Genomic DNA, 18,686 nt, shown 5'->3' with positions numbered 1-18,686 from the left:
CGTTAAAATAACATAAGGGGAATGTTAAAATAATGTTAGAATAACGTTAGGGGAATGTTAGAATAAGGTTAGAATAACATTAGGGGAACATTAAAATAATGTTAAAATAATGTTAGAATAACGTTAAAATAACATAAGGGGAATGTTAAAATAATGTAAAAAAATGTTAGAATAACGTGAAAATAACATTTAGGGGAACGTTAAAATAATGTTAGAATAATGTTAGAATAACATTAGGGGAATGTTAGAATAAGGTTAGAATAACATTAGGGGAATGTTAGAATAACGTTAGGAGAACGTTAGAATTACATTACAGGAACGTTAGAATAACATTAGGGGAATGTTATCATAACGTTAGAGGAACATTAGAATAACATTATAATAACATTAGGGAAATGTTAGAATAACATTAGGGGAACGTTAAAATAATGTTAAAATAATGTTAGGGGAACATTAGAATAATGTAATAACGTTAGGGGAATGTTAGAATAACATTAGGAGAACATTAGAATTACATTATAGGAATGTTAGAATAACATTAGGGGAATGTTAGGGGAATGTTATAATAACATTAGGGGAACGTTAAAATAACGTTAGAATAATGTTAGAATAATGTTAGGGGAACGTTATAATAACGCTAGGGGAATGTTAGAATAATGTTAGAATAACGTTAAAATAACATGGGGGAACGTTAAAATAATGTTAAAATAATGTTAGAATAACGTTAAAATAACATTTAGGGGAACGCTGAGATAATGTTAGAATAACGTTAGGGGAACGTTAGAATAAGATTAGAACAACATTAGGGGAATGTTTAAATAACATTAAAATAATGTTATAATAACGTTAGGGGAATGTTAGAATAACATTAAGGGAACATTAAAATAACATTGGGGAACATTAAAATAATGTTAAAATAATGTTAGAATAACGTTAAAATGACATGAGGGGAATGTTAAAATAATGTTAAAATAATGTTAGAATAACCTTAAAATAACATTTAGGGGAACATTAAAATAATGTTAGAATAATATTAGAATAACGTTAGGGGAACGTTAGAATAAGGTTAGAATAACATTAGGGGAATGTTAAAATAATGTTATAATAACGTTAGGGGAACGTTATAATAACATTAGGGGAATGTTAGAATAACATTAAAATAACATTAAGGGAACGTTAAAATAACATTAGGGGAACATTAAAATAATGTTAAAATAATGTTAGAATAATGTTAGAATAACGTTAAAATAACATGAGGGGAATGTTAAAATAATGTTAAAATAATGTTAGAATAACGTTTATAAGGAACTAACATTTAGGGGAACGTTAATATAAGAATAATGTTAGGGGAATGTTAGAATAACATTAGGGGAATGTTAAAATAATGTTAGAATAATGTTATGAAAACGTTAGGGGAACGTTAGAATAACATTTAAGGGGAACGTTAAAATAAAGTTAGAATAATGTTATGAAAATGTTAGGGGAACGTTAGAATAACGTTAGGGGAATGTTAGAATAACGTTAAAATAATATTAAGGGAACGTTAAAATAACATTAGGGGAACATTAAAATAATGTTAGAATAATGTTAGAATAACGTTATAATAACGTTAAAATAACATTATAATAAAATAGTGTTTTTTTCCTCAGAGGCATGGTAAAGCATGGTTGCCTGGAAAATCCAGCCTCACCACTGTACCAGCGGATGAGTCTGGTCGGCCATTGAATCAATTCGATTTCTAGGGTGGAGCAAATCCGAGCAAACAGGAAGCGGAGTAAACCAATCAGAGAAGGGCGGATATGACATTAGCAAAGCGACAAGAGAGTCAACAGCGAAAAGTAAATAATTAATGTGTTTTTGGTCATTTAAAACAGAATTCACGGCTGAATAGAACAAACTCTCGGGTCTCCCGTGCGCAATCTTTGTTGATATTGAAGGGACTTTCGCCGCACTAGAGTGACGCTGTTTGCGTCACTGAAATAAACAAATCTGATTGCATGGTACGGTTTGGAGTTGACTCGAATCGCGACGGAGGGCGGACTGACCAGACTGATATATCTTGTATAAGATATATCATTCTGGACTTGCCAGGCAAAAAGCATGGTACTTGCAAAAAAAAAAAAAAGAAAATTAGATTTAAACAATAAGACTAAACGTGTTGAGCTATATAACATCAATTTGTTTTCTGCAAAAATATTACATATTGCACATTTAAGGGAACGTTAAAATAACATTAGGGGAACGTTAAAATAACATTAGGGGAACGTTAAAATAATGTTAGAATAACGTTAGGGGAACGTTAGAATAACATTATAATAACAGTAGGGGAACGTTAAAATATTGTTAAAGTAATGTTAGAATAATTTTAGGGGAACGTTAGAACAATGTTATAATAACATTAGGGGAACAGTAGAATAACATTAAGTGAACGTTAAAATAACATTAGGGGAATGTTAGAATTACGTTATAGGAACGTTAGAATAACATTTGGGGAATGTTATAATAACGTTATGGGAATGTTAGAATTACATTAAGGGGAACGTTAAAATAATATTAAAATAATGTTAGAATAACGTTAGGAGGATGTTAGAATAATGTTATAATAACGTTATGGGAATGTTAGAATAACATTAAGGGAGCGTTAAAATAAAATTAGGGGAACGTTAAAATAATATTAAAATAATGTTAGAATAACGTTAGAAGAATGTTAGAATAATGTTAGAATAACGTTAGGGGAATGTTAGAATAACATTAAGGGAATATTAAAATAACATTAGAATAACGTTAGTGTGACGAGGCGGGATTCAGGATCGGATCCAGTTTGTAGTTAAACAGGCAAGGGTCAAACAGTGGCAAACAGGTATGGCAGAGAGCAGGCAGAATCGTGATTGTTGAACAGGCAGGGAATCGGGACAGGCAGATATCATTCACAAAATCAAGGAAACACAAACAGTCCAAGGACAGGCATCAGAGAATCGTAACCAGGAAACAGACAGGATCAGAAACAGGCAGGGTAAATAACGCTTAGAATTACTACAGAATAAACAAGACCTTGCAATGATGTGTGGTGAATGAGAGTCTTATTTAGTCCGGTTAATGTGCTGCAGCTGGGTGTTGTGATTAGTGATTAGTGTGGAGTGTGTGAAGGTAACTGGCAGGGAGGATTATGGGAATTAGAGTCCGGAAAGTGACAGGAACATGACAGTTAGGGGAATGTTAGAATAATGTTAGGAGAACGTTAGCATTACCAAAAACTAATGTTCTATTCCCATTTAGAAAAATTTCCTGGCTAACCAAAAACAAACTGTAAAAAAAGAACATTCTGGCAACCAAAAAAATTGTTAGCTTGGCCCCAGCAAAAAAAAATTGCTCCCCTAATGTTAGTATTTGGTTCCTGTTTGTTTTGTTTTTTTTGTTTTTGTTTTTTTGAGATTCCAATTAACGTTCTGGTAACGTTCTTTTTATGTTTTCTTATTGCAACCAAAAAATAACCTTTTAGCAAAGTTTGGTGGTCCTGATCCACACTCCGGAGCAGAAGGTTGCGGTAATGCACCAATAAGCTGGATGTCATCCGCCGTAAAACAAGAGAGATGATGAAGAAGAAGAAAACGCACGATGATGACGCTTGCAAAGCGCGACACGCAGACTGGAGGAGAGCTCAACGTGCTTGTAGCACTGTAAGGATTTCCACCTGCAAAAATGGTGAAGTCTGGAAAACTAAAATCTGGAGCAGCCCAGAAAATAAGGCGGTGGAAGAAAGGGCACAGTAGTGATAGCAATCCGGAGACATGTCGCTATCGAAAAGCCGCGAGGAGCCGATATTTCAGCCGTCCCTCAGGTGAGACTCTGGCCTGCGTGACAACACGTGGGTAGCTGATCGAACTTTGTAAACAAGTTAAAAATCCTGCCTGGGAACTTTTAGAGAGCGACGACTTATTTATTTTAGCGTTTATTATAAAGTAGTTTAAATCATTAGATATTTTTACATTTCTGTCAGTAGGACTGCCCTTTCTTTTGATTGAATTCATGGATAGGATGTCATAACATTGTGTTTAGATGGCATGCTTGAGGTAAATGTGAGTTTCATCAAACCTCTTTCTATTCAAACAGAAAAAAGTGATCTGACAGTAGATGCCTTGAAACTCCACAATGAGCTTCAGTCAGGATCTTTGCAGAGAAGCGGTGATGTGGCAGGAGATGCCATGGAAGATCAAGCCCTCACAGAGAAAACCTCTGGGACTTTTCTCAGTGGACTGTCAGACTGCTCCAACCTCACTTTTAGAAAAGTGCAGCGCTACTGGGAGTCAAACTCTGCAGCACATAAAGAGGTTTGTATTCATTTTTTGATGGTCAGAGAGCTGTATTTTTTTTGTCACTATTACTAGATTATATGATATGTGTTTTATTCACATCGTCTTATTCTTCAGATCTGTGCTGTATTGGCAGCCGTAACTGAAGTGCTTCGCTCTCAAGGAGGAAAGGAGACCGAGACGGAGTACTTTGCAGCCTTGGTAAATTAAAGTCACCATTAAATCAATTCAACGGTCAAAATGCTCAAAAGTGTCTACGCTTTCTTCGGATCAACCTATGACTGTCTTTCCATTTCAATCGGCAGATGACGACACTTGAGGCTGTAGATAGCAGCGAGTCACTGGCAGCTGTTGCATACCTCCTTAACTTGGTCATGAAAAGGTGAGCGGCATGAATTTCTAGTGTAGTGATTTAGATTGGCTCGGCCTGTTGATTGGGATAAGTTATGTTCTGCTTATCTTCTCAAGGATGCCAGCTGCAGTGCTTAAGAAAAAGTTCTCGGACACAGCCAAAGCCTTCATGGATGTGATGTCAAACCATGCCAATTCTGACTCTTTGTCCTGCCTTCGATGGGTTTGTACACTTTTCTCATAAATGTAACCCAACACAATAATGTAACTTTTTTTTTTTTTTTTTTTTATGAAATGAATGTATTTTATTTTGTTTCAATAATATTTATTCTTTGTTGTATTTAGAGGGAGTTTCATGGTGTTAGCCAATATTTCAACTCGGAATTATGCACTATTTCTATATAAAATAAAACAATTAATACAATGTTTAAGTTAAAAACATTAAAGGATTTTAAAATCCAATGCATGGAAGGCAGACTAGAAATTGTTGGACTACTTAATCATGGCTAATTTGTAGTTTGTACCCCAAAAATTTTTTCTGAACTTGTATTTTTTTGTATTTCCCATTCATTTCTTGTGATCTTCACGATCATTTGACAGCCACAAGTGGGACTTTAAGACCATTTAGTCTTTTATAATCAAGTCCACATTGTTCATAAAGCAAGTGCCACAAAAGTCACCATGTTCCGTTTCGTACTATTCCAATGAAGTAATAATGTTAATTCAAAACATATGTATATATTTTTTTAAATCTAAAATGACCAAAGACCACCAGAGGTGTAACCAAAGTAATGACATTGTTATGCGAGGAATAAGTCTGCTTTGTGTCTCCTCTTATTATTTTACACTAAAGTTGGTTGTTTCTATATTCCTTGCAGGTCTTATCCTGTCTGGCGACTTTGCTGCGTAAACAGGATCTGTCAGTGTGGAGTTACCCATCAACTCTACAGGTGTACCATGGCCTGCTGGTCTTCACAGTACACTCTAAACCGAAGGTCTGTCTGTTTGATTCTAATCCAGTCAGCGCTGGAATGTTACTGTTGATACAAGAATTCTTTTTATTAGTGGTTCAACGAAAGTCACCGTTTACAAGAATACTTGCCGAGAGGGGTATTTTGACTGACATAATGTGTGTATTTGTCCATCCAAGTGCATTGAGGACGCGAAAGAGAAATCAATTTGGATTTTGCGAGTGATCTGAAACGTGCCGCTCTCTCTGTGTGTGTGCGTCTGTGCGCACCGATAACAGCATGGTATGCGATACCAAATTAAATCCTCTTTTGCCTCTTCTAGCGCTGGAATGGATTTATATCTATTTAATGTGTAAACTAGCAAGACAAAACACGTGCAAATGATAACCTTTCATTCTATTGCGGTTAAAATTGCAATTGATCCGTGAATCACATGCGTGCCGAACTGCGGGGTTTGGTCCGTATGGATCACGGATCAACAACGATCCGTTTAACCATTATTTTTTATGCCATGTAAGATTGTAGTCATATCCAGCACTTGTTGTTATAGTAAAACTCAAAAGATACACTATTTCTTTACTGCCACATGACTGAGGTTTCTGAACGATGATTACGTCCTTGTGTTGCAGGTGCGAAAGGCAGCACAGCAGGGTGTTTGCTCCATCCTTCGCTACAGCGACTTCATGTTCTCAGATAATGCCCCGAGTCACCACCCAGCAGCCGTCACCACAGCCAAATTCTGCTGCAAAGAATTGGAGCAGTCAGGAGGTCAGCTGAACTCATGTTCTTACTGTTGAAATGCTCGAAACTACCAATGATATCTGCGTGTCATAGTGGGTCAAAACCTACTCAATCTAAAGCTATAACTAAATATTAAAAGTAAAATAAAAATATGAACAAAATTAGGAAAATTACAAACAATGCTTTTCTTTGCAGGACCCAGGTAGAGTAAACACATGCAGCTTTTTACATAGGCACTCTACTCTAACACCTCACTGCATATGTGTCCTTCATTTTTGTTTGAACTAGTCTTTTAAGTGTGTACATTTAATTTTCTATACTTTTTAAGTTATTTTAGTTAAAACGCAATTCAAAATTTAGAATCAAACTGCCTTAGTTTAGTGTGTAGAAAAATTGCTCAGAAAATTACCATGTAGCACCACCTAGCATCCAAACAGTGATTAATACCAGTATAACCAGTTTGAACAAGAATAATGTCCTGATATGTCAATGATTGTGTCACCAAGTTTCGTACCATTCCAATGTAGTAAATGTTAAAGGTGCCCTAGAATCAAAAATTGAATTTACCTTGGCATAGTTGAATAACAAGAGTTCAGTACATGGAAAAGACATACATTGAGTTTCAAACTCCATTGCTTCCTCCTTCTTATGTAAATCTCATTTGTTTAAAAGACCTCCGGAAAACAGGCGAATCTCAATATAACACCGACTGTTACGTAACAGTCTGGATCATTAATATGTACGCCCCTAATATTTGCATATGCCAGCTCATGTTCAAGACATTACACAAGGGCAGCCAGTATTAATGTCTGGATCTGTGCACAGCTGAATCATCAGACTAGGTAAGCAAGCAAGAACAACAGCGAAAAATGGCAGATGGAGCGATAATAACTGACATGATCCATGATATCATGATAATTTTAGTGATATTTGTGAATTGTCTTTCTAAATGTTTCGTTAGCATGTTGCTAATGTACTGTTAAATGTGGTTAAAGTTACCATCGTTTCTTACTGTATTCACGGAGACAAGAGGGCCGTCGCTATTTTCATTTTTAAACACTTGCAGTCTGTATAATGCATAAACACAACTTCATTCTTTATAAATCTCTCCAACAGTGTGTAATGTTAGCTTTAGCCACAGAGCACAGCCTCAAACTCATTCAGAATCAAATGTAAACATCCAAATAAATACTATACTCACATGATCCAACGCATGCATGCAGTATGCTTGACGAACATCTTGTAAAGATCCATTTGAGGGTTATATTAGCTGTGTGAACTTTGTAAATGCACTGTATTATAGTCGAGAGCTCGGGGGGCAGGGAGCGCGAGATTTAAAGGGGCCGCAGCCTGAATCGGTGCATAGTTAATGATGCCCCAAAATAGGCAGTTAAAAAATTAATAAAAAAAAATCTATGGGGTATTTTGAGCTGAAACTTCACAGACACATTCAGGGGACACCTTAGACTTGTATTACATCTTGTAAAAACTGGTTCTAGGGCACCTTTAAAAGTTCAAAACATAACATTTTTTCATCTAAAATGAGCAAAGACCACCAGAGGGGTAACAAATACAAGTATAACCTGAGTGTGGAAAAAAATATTTTGCCACAAAAGTCACCAAGTTTCGTACCATTCCAATGAAGTTTAAAATGTCTAGTTTTTTATTATAATGATAGAATATGAAATATTTTGTCTTTTTATTTGACTCAAGGCAGCAAAGAAGACACAACCACTCTCCATGTGCTGGGTCTTCTGAAGGACCTGCTGTCTGCATTCCCCCTGAACTCAGTCAAGTCTTGCTGTGAGACCCTTCTCCGTGTCATGACCCTGAGCCATGTGGTGGGAGAGCAGTTTAACTTGTATATTTTTGTCATTTTTATTTGATTTCCATTGATTTTTCCATTCTCAACACCTGCCTCTGATTCTTTGAAGCTGGTGACCGCAAATGCGATGCAGGCTTTCCACAAGCTCTTCATTAGCAAACCCAGTCCTTCCAGTATGTCTGCAGAGCTCAATGCCCAGATCATCACAGTGAGTGTCACAATTTATAAACGCATGCATATGAATTCAAAACATATTGTGCTGGATCTTATTTTTGACTTTTAATTTTATCATCTTCAACTGTATGGATTGACACGTATATCAAACACCTTCCTTCCAGGCTTTATATGACTATGTTCCTAGTGAGAATGATCTGCAGCCTTTACTAGCATGGCTTGCTGTAATGGAAAAGGCCCATGTTCATCTCTCCAGGTAGGCCTTTTCAGCACTTAGTTTTTTGTTTGCTAGCTTGCTGAGGAATCGTTCTCATTCCATCATCTTTGGGCTCTAGTTTACAGAGCTCTCTGAGTCTCGGTCATCTTCCTCGCCTCTTCTCGGTCGCCATGTCGTGTCTTTTATCCCCGCACACGCAAGTGGTCTCTGCTGCAACCCAGACTCTTAAGGTTTGCCACATGTTGTCTATAAGCAGCGTAATCAGTTGTTACTCAGAAGTGAATTTGTCTTAGTGTTCTTGTGTATTTTTTTTTTTCTCCCTCCAGACTCTGATAAATGAGTGTGTAGCTGCCCGTAATGCTGAGATTGAACCCGTTCTAACAAACACATCAACTGGAAATGGGGCTTACATCCTGAAGATGTTTCAGTGAGCTACCCGTGACCCCCGTCTGTCCTAATGTCATGTCCTTTTCTAGAGCCCGGTCTTTCTAAAATCTGACCTTTCTTTTTCAGTATTGTGGAGGAAGGGTTGTCCTATCGTTTTCATGCCTCTTGGCCGTTTGTGCTGCAGATCCTGGGCTGCTTCTACCGAGCTGCAGGAAAACAGGCTCATCCTTTCATGATTAAGGTAGTTTGAAGAAAAGAAAGTAAATATACACATGTTTTGAACATTGTATTTATATTTCAAAATTATCTGTATGTAATTCATTTCTGTAATGTATTTTTTGACCCTTTCATACCACCAAACCTATCCTTGTTTTGTAATACACAATAAATACATTGTTCCTAATACTTATTTTTTATTCTAAGTATATAGTAGTTAAAAATGCCTAATATTAAATCCTATTTTTTTCTTTTCTTTTTTTTTTAAGTTTGTGTCCCATTGATAGTTTACTCAAAGATTAATATGTGTGTGCGATCTTCAGAGTTTGCAGTCTCTCAGTGACCTGCGGGCCACCCCTCAGTTCCCCTTTTCTGGGGAGCTGGATCTGGCTGTGGGCAGTGCGGTGGAGAGCATGGGTCCAGAGGTGGTCCTGAACGCTGTGCCCCTCCTCATCACTGGGACAGAGTGAGTTACTCTGCTGATGCTTCTCAGTCTAAAAACTCTTCTGTGTGCTTTGAATGAAAAATTAAGTTATTAATGTGGTGAAATGTGTTGTGTATGTTTGTTTACAGTGATGACCTTGAGTTCCCGCGCAGCTGGCTGATCCCGGTCATAAGAGATCACGTGAAGAACACTCAGCTGGCTTACTTCACATCACACTTTTTCCCTTTGGCAAACAAACTTAAACAGACAGGTTTGTAATACACACACACTGCGGTTTAAATTGTAATTCACTTATCAAAATGTTTTTTAGTGTCTGTATTACTGTATTATATGCACATGCTTAACAACATTTAATTTCTCATTCTCTTGTTTATATCAGCTGATGAACTGGAGCAGTCAGGACAGAAGCTGATGGCAAAAGTGTATCAGACTCTACAGATGCAGGTAAGATAAGTATTTTGACACAGTTATGGTCAAAATAATGTGCCATTCACAATGTATGGCTGAAAAATCAGTTAAAGGGGTAGTTAACCCAAAAATGTATAACTTCAGGTTTGGAACAACATGAGGGTGACTAAATTAAAGGGATAGTTCACCCAAAAATGAAAATTTGATGTTAATCTGCTTACCCCCAGGGCATCCAAGATGTAGGTGACTTTGTTTCTTCAGTTGAACACAAATGAGGATTTTTAACTCCAACCGTTGCTGTCTGTCAGTCAAATAATGCGAGTCAATGGTAACACCATTTATATGAGTCAATAAACATGCACAGACAAATCCAAATTAAACCCTGCGGCTCGTGACGACATATTGATGTCCTAAGACACAAAACGATCGGTTTGTGCGAGAAACCGAACAGTATTTATATAATATTTTTTAACTCTAATACACCACTATGTCCAACTGCGTTCAGCACTCGTTTAGTGAGGTCTGATCGCGCTCTGACAGCGGCAGTGATGTCTCGCGCATATACTTCAATGAGTGCTAGACATCACTGCTATTGTCAGAGCGCGATCAGACCTCAGCAGATAAACATCAAATTTTCATTTTTGGGTGAACTATCCCTTTAAGACAGAATTGTCATTTTTGGGTTAACTATCGCTTTAGACCATGCAATATTTTTTTTACTTTATTCAATTTATGTAGTATTTCTTCTGTTCTACCTGAAAAATGTCGAGCAAGGGTACAAATAAAATAAACTGCTCTATTTTATTAATTTGTCCTGTTTAATGTTTCTTTTGTTCTTAATTTTTTTATTTATTTATTCTAATATTGTAACAACCTTATTTCTAGCAAAAATAACTATTGATTCCCACCCCATCTTCCATGTAAACCTTTTAAACCGACTACTTTCACAAGCAAAATATCTTGTATACAGTTCTCTCAAACTAATATTTACTATGTACATAGAAACATTTGTAATGCTGAAAATATGTACATACAAGAAAAACAACAACATACTTTTCCAATGTTTAAAATGTTATTTTTCCCCTCCAGATATGGACTATGTTACCTGGATTCTGCACTAAACCCACCGATCTGTTGGCATCATTCAAGAACATTGCTCGGCCTCTGGGTATGGCCCTCAATGATCGCCCTGACCTCCGCCTGTGCATCTGTCAGGCCTTGCGGACTCTCATCAACAAGAGCTGTGAGACAGGTCAGCTGAGATATTAAAACATTTGTCTCAAAATCTGAACAGCTCTTCGTTGTGTTCGTTTTTTTTTTTTTTATTGCTTTGGCTACATTTTTGCTGATGACTGCTCATTGAGATTTATGATTGTGTATTGAATCTGCAGAGGAAGAGAAGTCTGAATTAAGTCGCTTCTCCAAGAACTTCCTTCCCATCCTGTTTAATGTCTATAGTCAGCAGCCTAAACCAGGAGAGATGGCATCTGCTAGGATGGCTGTCCTGGAGACAATCAGAGTTTACCTCACCATCACAGACCAGAAGGTAAATTCATAGACCATGTTAACAAATATATTACATAATTGCAAGAACTACATTCTGGCTTGTAGCTCCAACAGAAGAGCAATGCCAATATCATAGGTTTGATTCCCAGGGAAAGCTAGAACTGATAAAATGTGGACGGATAAAAGTGTCTGCCAAATGCACAAATGTAAAATTACTTCATTGCAAATTTGCTCTCTTGTTGTCAGTTGTAAATATCTTTTCCTGTTGGTTCAGATGGCGTGCACGTTCCTGCACAAAGCCTTGGAGAGACTCAACAATGCAGACAACTCTGAGTTCACAAGGTAATTCAGCTCCACACCTTTACTGTCTTTCTTACAAGGCTTTAGGTATGTTCAACAGATCTTTGAGATACTTATAAAAAGGCAGAGACCTCGATGGAAACCTGAATATTGCATAATTTTGAAACCAAGCATGTCAAGTGTCATTGGAATATGTTGCATCAGAAAATGAGTGGCTCATATTTTATAGGCTTGCAGTTATCGACCTGATTGTTGCAATGGCTCCGTTTGTGGATGAACCATCTATGACCCAGACATTTGAATTTATTAAACCTTTTGTGGAGGTGAGGATCTTCCTATTACCACTTTAAACCATATTTTCACTCTTTGCGTTCTGAGGGCACTTCATGTAATGTTTGTCTGCGTATATGTGTGTTTATAGAGCAAGGATGCTGGCATCCAGAAAAAAGCCTATAGAGTGCTTGAGGAGATGTGTGGTGGAGAGAGAGCATCTTGTAAGGCTTTTGTTCTGGCGAATCTTGAGCAGCTGAAGGGAATGCTGCTAGATAGTCTGACGTCTGCGGCGTCACCCGCCAAACGGGTGAGAGCTATGAAAAAACACACCACAGTGTAATCACATTTGTACTGAGAATGTGTAATGGAATAATATGTGGTGCTTTTTTGACATTTTTCAGCCTAGACTCAAGTGTCTGATTCACATAGTGAAGCAGATCAATGAAGAACACCATGATTTCATTACTGCTCTGCTTCCCGAGGTATGTCTTGCATAGAGCGTGATCGGTAACACTTTATTTAAGTGTCCTTGTTACATGTACTTACCATAACGGTAACCATAATCACATGCAAATAACCCAAAACTAAACCCTATAGTAAGTACAGGCTGTTCATTATTATACTCTGTATTCAAATGTATAATTACATTGTAACAAGGACACTTTAAACAAAGTGTAACCGTCTTAAATTAGTGTTATTCATTATAAAAGCTATAATATTGGGATTTTTTAAAAATGTGTTTTAGGTCATTCTTTGCACAAAGGAAATGTCTATCGGTGCCCGCAAAAATGCCTACTCTCTTTTGGTTGAGATTGGAAATGCATTTTTGCGGTTTTGTGGGAACACAAAAGGTGAAAATAAAATCTATTATATTTTTATTTTCATTACTGAAATATATGTTGCTAAGTGAAGAGCTGAAATAATTATCTATCATAATCATGTGTTGTCAGATGCCATAAATGAGTTTTTAGGCCATGTGTACATTGGACTTACTGGCTCTGTAACGATGATCACCTGCACAGTTCTTGCCTTAACCAGGCTAGTGTTCCATTACAAAGGTGAGAGTGACCGCTTCTATTAAAACACTACTTTTGAGCTATGATTGAGGGCTTGCTCTCTGCAAAAAAAAAGTGAAACACTAGTGATATTAACAATTGTAAAGAATCATTAAATGTTTGTAATCATTGTTTGATTGTAAAGCAAAAATTAATGTGTAAATACAGTCTCATCTCTATCTCCAGATTCCATAGATGTGTCCTCATTGGAGCAGCTGCTACACAATGTCTGTCTTCTGCTTGGCTGCAGGACACGAGACATTGTCAAGGCCTCTCTTGGCTTCCTAAAAGTTCTCCTGTTTTCTCTAGATGTCAAGGTTTTAGCCAGCCATGTTAATGTTATTGTAAGTAAGGAAGAAAGAATGTTCATATTTGAACTTTCAAAAAGTGTTTAAGAAGTGTCCACTGAAATGGCCATGTTATTCATTATTTTTTTCTCTATCATCTTGCAGATGGAAGGTATCAGCAATATGAATGATATGCGAAGACACTTTAGGGTGAAACTCAAGAGTATTTATACCAAAATGATTAGGAAATTTGGGTAAGCTAAGCGGCTAACCAAACATAACCACTCAATCCTTTTGTTTCTTTATGTGTTTTCTTTTATTCTCTAAACTTTGTATGATTAATAATGTAATATGTGTTCAGATTTGAGCTGGTCAAAAGCATGTTGCCGGCCGATCAACACAAGGTCCTAGTGAATATCCGTAAAACGGAGGCCAGAAATAAGAGACGCAAACTCGTGGTCAAGACCGAAGAGGACGACTCAGACACTGAGGACGAGACACCTAAAGTGAAAGGAGAGAGGTACAAAGCTTTCAATTGAAATCTTTTGCTTTTATGATTGATGTATTGTGACTGTTTTGTGTGGTGTACATCTGGAAATATTTTAGCTGACAGTGCTGGACTATGCTTCAGAGAGATGTTTTATTTTATTTTGGCCTTGTCCACACTAATACTTTTTAGTTTAAAAACATCTTTTTCTCTACATTTTTGTCAACGAAGAAAGAGCTTTTTGAAAACGCTCTCTCAAGTGGATGAATTTGAAAACGCTGTTTGTACTTTGTAGTGTGGACTGAAAACTGAGGTATTCGAAAACAATGACGCATGTTTAGTCATGTGACGCATATTGTACCTATATCTATGGTTATACTGGCATTCTTGTGCCTGCTATTTACTTGCATAGTATTGCTAAAGATTAATGTTCCTTCATATTGCATTCCTGCAAAGATGAGACAAAATTGACTCTCAATTGCTGTCCTGTGCCAGAACATGACGACAGGTGTGTTTTTGACCATACGATTTTGAGTATGACCTTGACGCCACTATAGGGATATTTTGCTAATAAAATGATCATGCCAGAAGAACTGCTTGAGAACTCTGCTCTCTTGGTATCATTTCTAGAGCTTTTATTATTAAAGGTGCTAAAGAGGATGTTTTGTTTTATACGTTTTTGCAATATTACTTGAAACTGTCTTTACTAACTGATAAAAGACTATTTATTAGGTGCACTGAAAGGAATAATATTAATATACATCATCTGTGCATGAGGTAGGGCCTTAAAAACATCAGCCAATCGTTTACGCAATCATCGCGTAAACGATTGGCCCTCTGGCTTGTCAATCACTGCCGTGACGTTCCTTGTGAGAGACGAGCGCGGCTGCGCTCTCCAGTAACTTTCCACACTCCACAGGCGCCGCATGCAATGTTTTTGTCAGGAGACAGGAGTAACAACTGCAGATTATGAGTTACCTGCGGTGAGTCCGACATAATGAATCCAAAAAACACGACACAGCGAATGCCGGTGGTAAACACTCGTGTTCCAATACGAGTGTTTACGAGTTTTGGGAGGCGTTCCTTCGAAGGAGGGGGGTTGTTCTTACGCATGCGCTCATTTCAAAAACTCACTAACAGTCTTTGGATTCTCAAGTTGACGAAAAGATCCTCTTTAGCACCTTTAATGCATGTGCAATAAGGTGATTTATGCATTTTCAATGTGGATGAGCAACTTTTGGAAAACTCTTGTATTGATCGGGAGCATTTTGAAACAGATATACCATTTTCAAATGTTCCTGGATTAATGTCCTTTTGTTTCCTTGCAGTATTGAGGACATTCTGGCTGAGACTGATTCTGCTGACTCGGATGAAGACGAGAAGCCCAAGAAGGGGCTAAAGAAGCCAATGAAAAAGGGCCAGGCCTGGTTAAAGGAAGGTGTATCTGACGAACCACTCAACTTCCTTGATCCAAAAGCAGCGCAGAGAGTTCTGGGTAAGAGGTCTTTCCATATGTTCCTTTAGATTCAGTCATGATCAAATTAAATTGATCATGTGCATTAATATATCTTATGTATATTGTTCCTGTTTGATATAGCCACCAACCCCAACCTAAAGAAGGCTACCAGAGCTGAGCATGGATTCAAGGTGACATCCGATGGTCGATTGATCATCAAAGAAGAGGATGATGATGATGACAAAACTAAAGGTGGGACTTGATCATTTTTGCTGAAGTGTATTGACTTGCATTTATTATTTTAATAAACCACTGTATGTTAATATGCATATATCTCTCCAGACGCTGAAATGGATGATGTACTCGAAGAGGCGGGAGTCAAAACTGTGGGTGTTCTTTGTATTTCATTTTCTTCGTAATCAACAGAATTGAGAAATGCACAAAAAGGTTTGGAGTGTGTGATGTTAATTTTTCTTTGTTGAACAGAGAAAGAATCCAAAGTGGAAAATGCATGACGATTCAGATGATGACATGAATGTGAAACCTACGATGAAATATAAAGGTAGGAGGACAACATAATTTTGAGTTTCATTTAAAAATGTGCCATTAGTGTGTGTGGTGTGGATTCTGCCTTTCTTTTTAGAAAGATTTTTAAAATTCTTTATCATAATCATTAGTACTTGTTCCTTGGTGTGAACAGGCCTTAAGGATGTGCAAACTGACTGGTTTCAGATTTACAGAACCCCTGATCAGACATGTTTCTTGGGGGCTTTTAAATTTGGTACTTGTATCATTCAAATGAATGTTTGCCATTGCACTCCAGTGTTCTTCAAAGAATATAATGGAATTACCATAGTACATATTGTTATAATAAATTTATTCTATAATGTTTCTGAACATTTTAACATTTTTATGTATTGTTGAACTTCTCAGCTGGTGGCATTGGAATCCACAGGCCTCTGGGTGCACGGCCAGAGTTTGGGAAAGAGTATAAATCTAAGGTGAGAAGTAATGAGCTTATTTCTTCGCAGAACATTTTGTATATGTTATACCAACATTTAAAATGAACATCTGAAGGACCTCTGCTAAACCTCTTTGTTCATTGCAGAAGGGAAAAGGGGATGTTAAGAAGGAAGGCAAGTGTGACCCGTATGCTTACGTTCCTCTGAAGAAGTCCCAGCTCAATCGCAGGTAAGGAACAGATTCTGTCCTTACACGCTTTCTCCTTAAATATATCAGTGATGCAGCTGATCAAACATGACTTAATTGTGTTAACAGGAAAAAGGCCAAACTCCAAGGCCAGTTCAAAGGCATGGTCAGAGGGGCCAAGAAAGGAGCGCTCTCTGGAACGAGAATACTGAAGAAGAGGAAAGCCTGAGATGTGTCCTTGTTGTGGTCTTCTTAGATCTGCCCTCATCTGTGCAATGCTTTGTGAACTTCCTGTGGAAGAGTCTCTTTAAACGATGATTTCAAGAGGTCCTAGTTGATGTTTTCTATAGTTGGAATATAAGAAAATAGCAGTATAATAATAGCGTTTGCCTAATGTATTTATATACTTGCTGTGTTGGACAGAAAATAAAATGTTCAGAAAATAGTATGAAGTGAAACTTTGTCTTTACAGAAATAGTAGTTTGTATTTCCTTCATTCATTTTATGCTTTATACTTTTTTCCCCCTTTTTTAACGTTTGAGACATTCTAATCAATACACGTGAAGAAAATTACATGATCAATGATTATCAGTCATGCAGTTTTTTTTTTAGGTTAAATAATCCCATATTCCCTTGTGCTTTTTGCCTGTGCATTATACACCTTCCCAAGAAAACAATGGAAACATGACATTAGTTAAACAATAGTGTTTTCTTAAATTTTAGATCTCATTCAAGGTACGCTTTAATAAAGTAATCCCCAAGTGCCCTTCAAAGTCTTAAATCTCATAAATGTTACAGGAGCGATTGATATTGTGTACCACAGTTTTTCCACAGAGGATATTGGTGGTGTTAACATAGATCCCAGCTGTGGGTGAGAGTGAATGAGGTCTGCTGGAGGTCAGACGTGTCCTCTTACTCCAATAAGCTCGACTGGATTTTCCCTGATGGTCCCAGTGAGTGTAGAGTGATACAGGCTCATATGTTTATGGTGGCGTCTGCTGGCTTTAGCCATTACAGCTGGCTTTGGGAACCATCTTTCATTGACGATGCATGACAAAGCCTATTGAGTTATTTTATGCATTGTGAATGTACACCAACATAAACCAAAACTATGGATTCCTAGTTCCACCCAATAAAAAAATAAAATAAAATAATAATCATGACTTGGTATCATAATTTTTTTTGTTATTTTTTTGTCATAATTATGACTTATGCTGTAAAACAATAATCATGAAAGCTGATATAAATTCATTATTTGTTAAATTAATTTTGGATTGAATTTTAAAATTATGGATGCATTTTATCTCAATTTATGACTTAGTAAATCATAATTTTGACTTCTTTTAGTTAATAGGCTGATATAATGACTTATCTCATAATAATGTCTCCTAATTATGACGTCAATTTTGACCTTTTCCCTCAAAATTATGACAGTAGCCTATGCCAACTTCGACTTTTTAATCTAAATTAATATTGATAATAATTTTGACTTTCATTACTTTTTATCCCATAATTATAACTTTTTAATCTCATAATTATGATTCACCAAAGCATTATTTATTGGCTGAAATTTGCTTCTGTAAAACATCCACCTTAGTTTAGACTTCATGAGACATCTAAACCAATTTAGTGCAGTTCATTAATGGTATGTCTTTTTAAAGTAAACACTGGCGTTTCTTTATCTAAATCATTTAGCAGTGTTATCTTACCACAGCCCTGAAAAAGAACAAATGTATATATATGTATATATATATATATATATATATATATATATATATATATACAGTACAGTACAGTCCAAAAGTTTGGAACCACTAAGATTTTTAATGTTTTTAAAAGAAGTTTCGTCTGCTCACCAAGGCTACATTTATTTAATTAAAAATACAGTAAAAGACAGTAATATTGTGAAATATTATTACAATTTAAAATAACTGTTTTCTATTTGAATATATTTCACAAAGTAATTTATTCCTGTGATGGCAAAGCTGAATTTTCAGCATCATTACTCCAGTCTTCAGTGTCACATGATCCTTCAGAAATCATTCTAATATGCTGATCTGCTGCTCAAGAAACATTTAATGTGTACAATTGTACAAAATATTTGTGTACAATATTTTTTTTCAGGATT

The 18,686-nt window shown here is 36.5% G+C and overlaps 1 protein-coding gene across 1 annotated transcript; it reads left to right on the top strand.

Annotated features, from left to right (window-relative positions):
- The first annotated feature begins 3,606 nt into the window (after positions 1 to 3,606).
- rrp12 (ribosomal RNA processing 12 homolog) lies at positions 3,607 to 17,715 on the top strand. The gene is made up of 34 exons (XM_048205263.1): positions 3,607 to 3,838; positions 4,111 to 4,328; positions 4,428 to 4,511; positions 4,616 to 4,692; positions 4,779 to 4,884; positions 5,540 to 5,656; positions 6,262 to 6,400; positions 8,087 to 8,214; positions 8,308 to 8,406; positions 8,537 to 8,628; positions 8,708 to 8,819; positions 8,916 to 9,016; positions 9,103 to 9,217; positions 9,516 to 9,658; positions 9,766 to 9,887; positions 10,017 to 10,081; positions 11,135 to 11,297; positions 11,437 to 11,591; positions 11,826 to 11,893; positions 12,081 to 12,174; positions 12,273 to 12,431; positions 12,526 to 12,606; positions 12,870 to 12,975; positions 13,075 to 13,182; positions 13,366 to 13,523; positions 13,632 to 13,720; positions 13,828 to 13,986; positions 15,282 to 15,448; positions 15,551 to 15,661; positions 15,752 to 15,795; positions 15,896 to 15,971; positions 16,343 to 16,410; positions 16,518 to 16,600; positions 16,688 to 17,715. Exons 1-34 carry the CDS (start codon positions 3,700 to 3,702, stop codon positions 16,785 to 16,787), a joined length of 3,846 nt encoding a protein of 1,281 aa, XP_048061220.1. The 5' UTR covers positions 3,607 to 3,699; the 3' UTR covers positions 16,788 to 17,715.
- The last annotated feature ends 971 nt before the right edge of the window (positions 17,716 to 18,686 follow it).

Source organism: Megalobrama amblycephala, linkage group LG10 (genome assembly GCF_018812025.1).
Source record: "Megalobrama amblycephala isolate DHTTF-2021 linkage group LG10, ASM1881202v1, whole genome shotgun sequence".
NCBI lineage: Eukaryota > Metazoa > Chordata > Actinopteri > Cypriniformes > Xenocyprididae > Megalobrama > Megalobrama amblycephala.
Note: the sequence above shows the minus strand (reverse complement) of the source record. Positions and strands in the feature narration are given on the sequence as shown.

Coding starts and splice junctions, on each gene's coding strand:
- rrp12 (XM_048205263.1), top strand. CDS start 3,700: ATGGTGAAGTCTGGAAAACTAAAATCTGGAGCAGCCCAGAAAATAAGG. Junction 11,298..11,436: donor CAACAAGAGCTGTGAGACAG/GTCAGCTGAGAT, acceptor TTGAATCTGCAG/AGGAAGAGAAGTCTGAATTA. Junction 15,449..15,550: donor AGCAGCGCAGAGAGTTCTGG/GTAAGAGGTCTT, acceptor TGTTTGATATAG/CCACCAACCCCAACCTAAAG.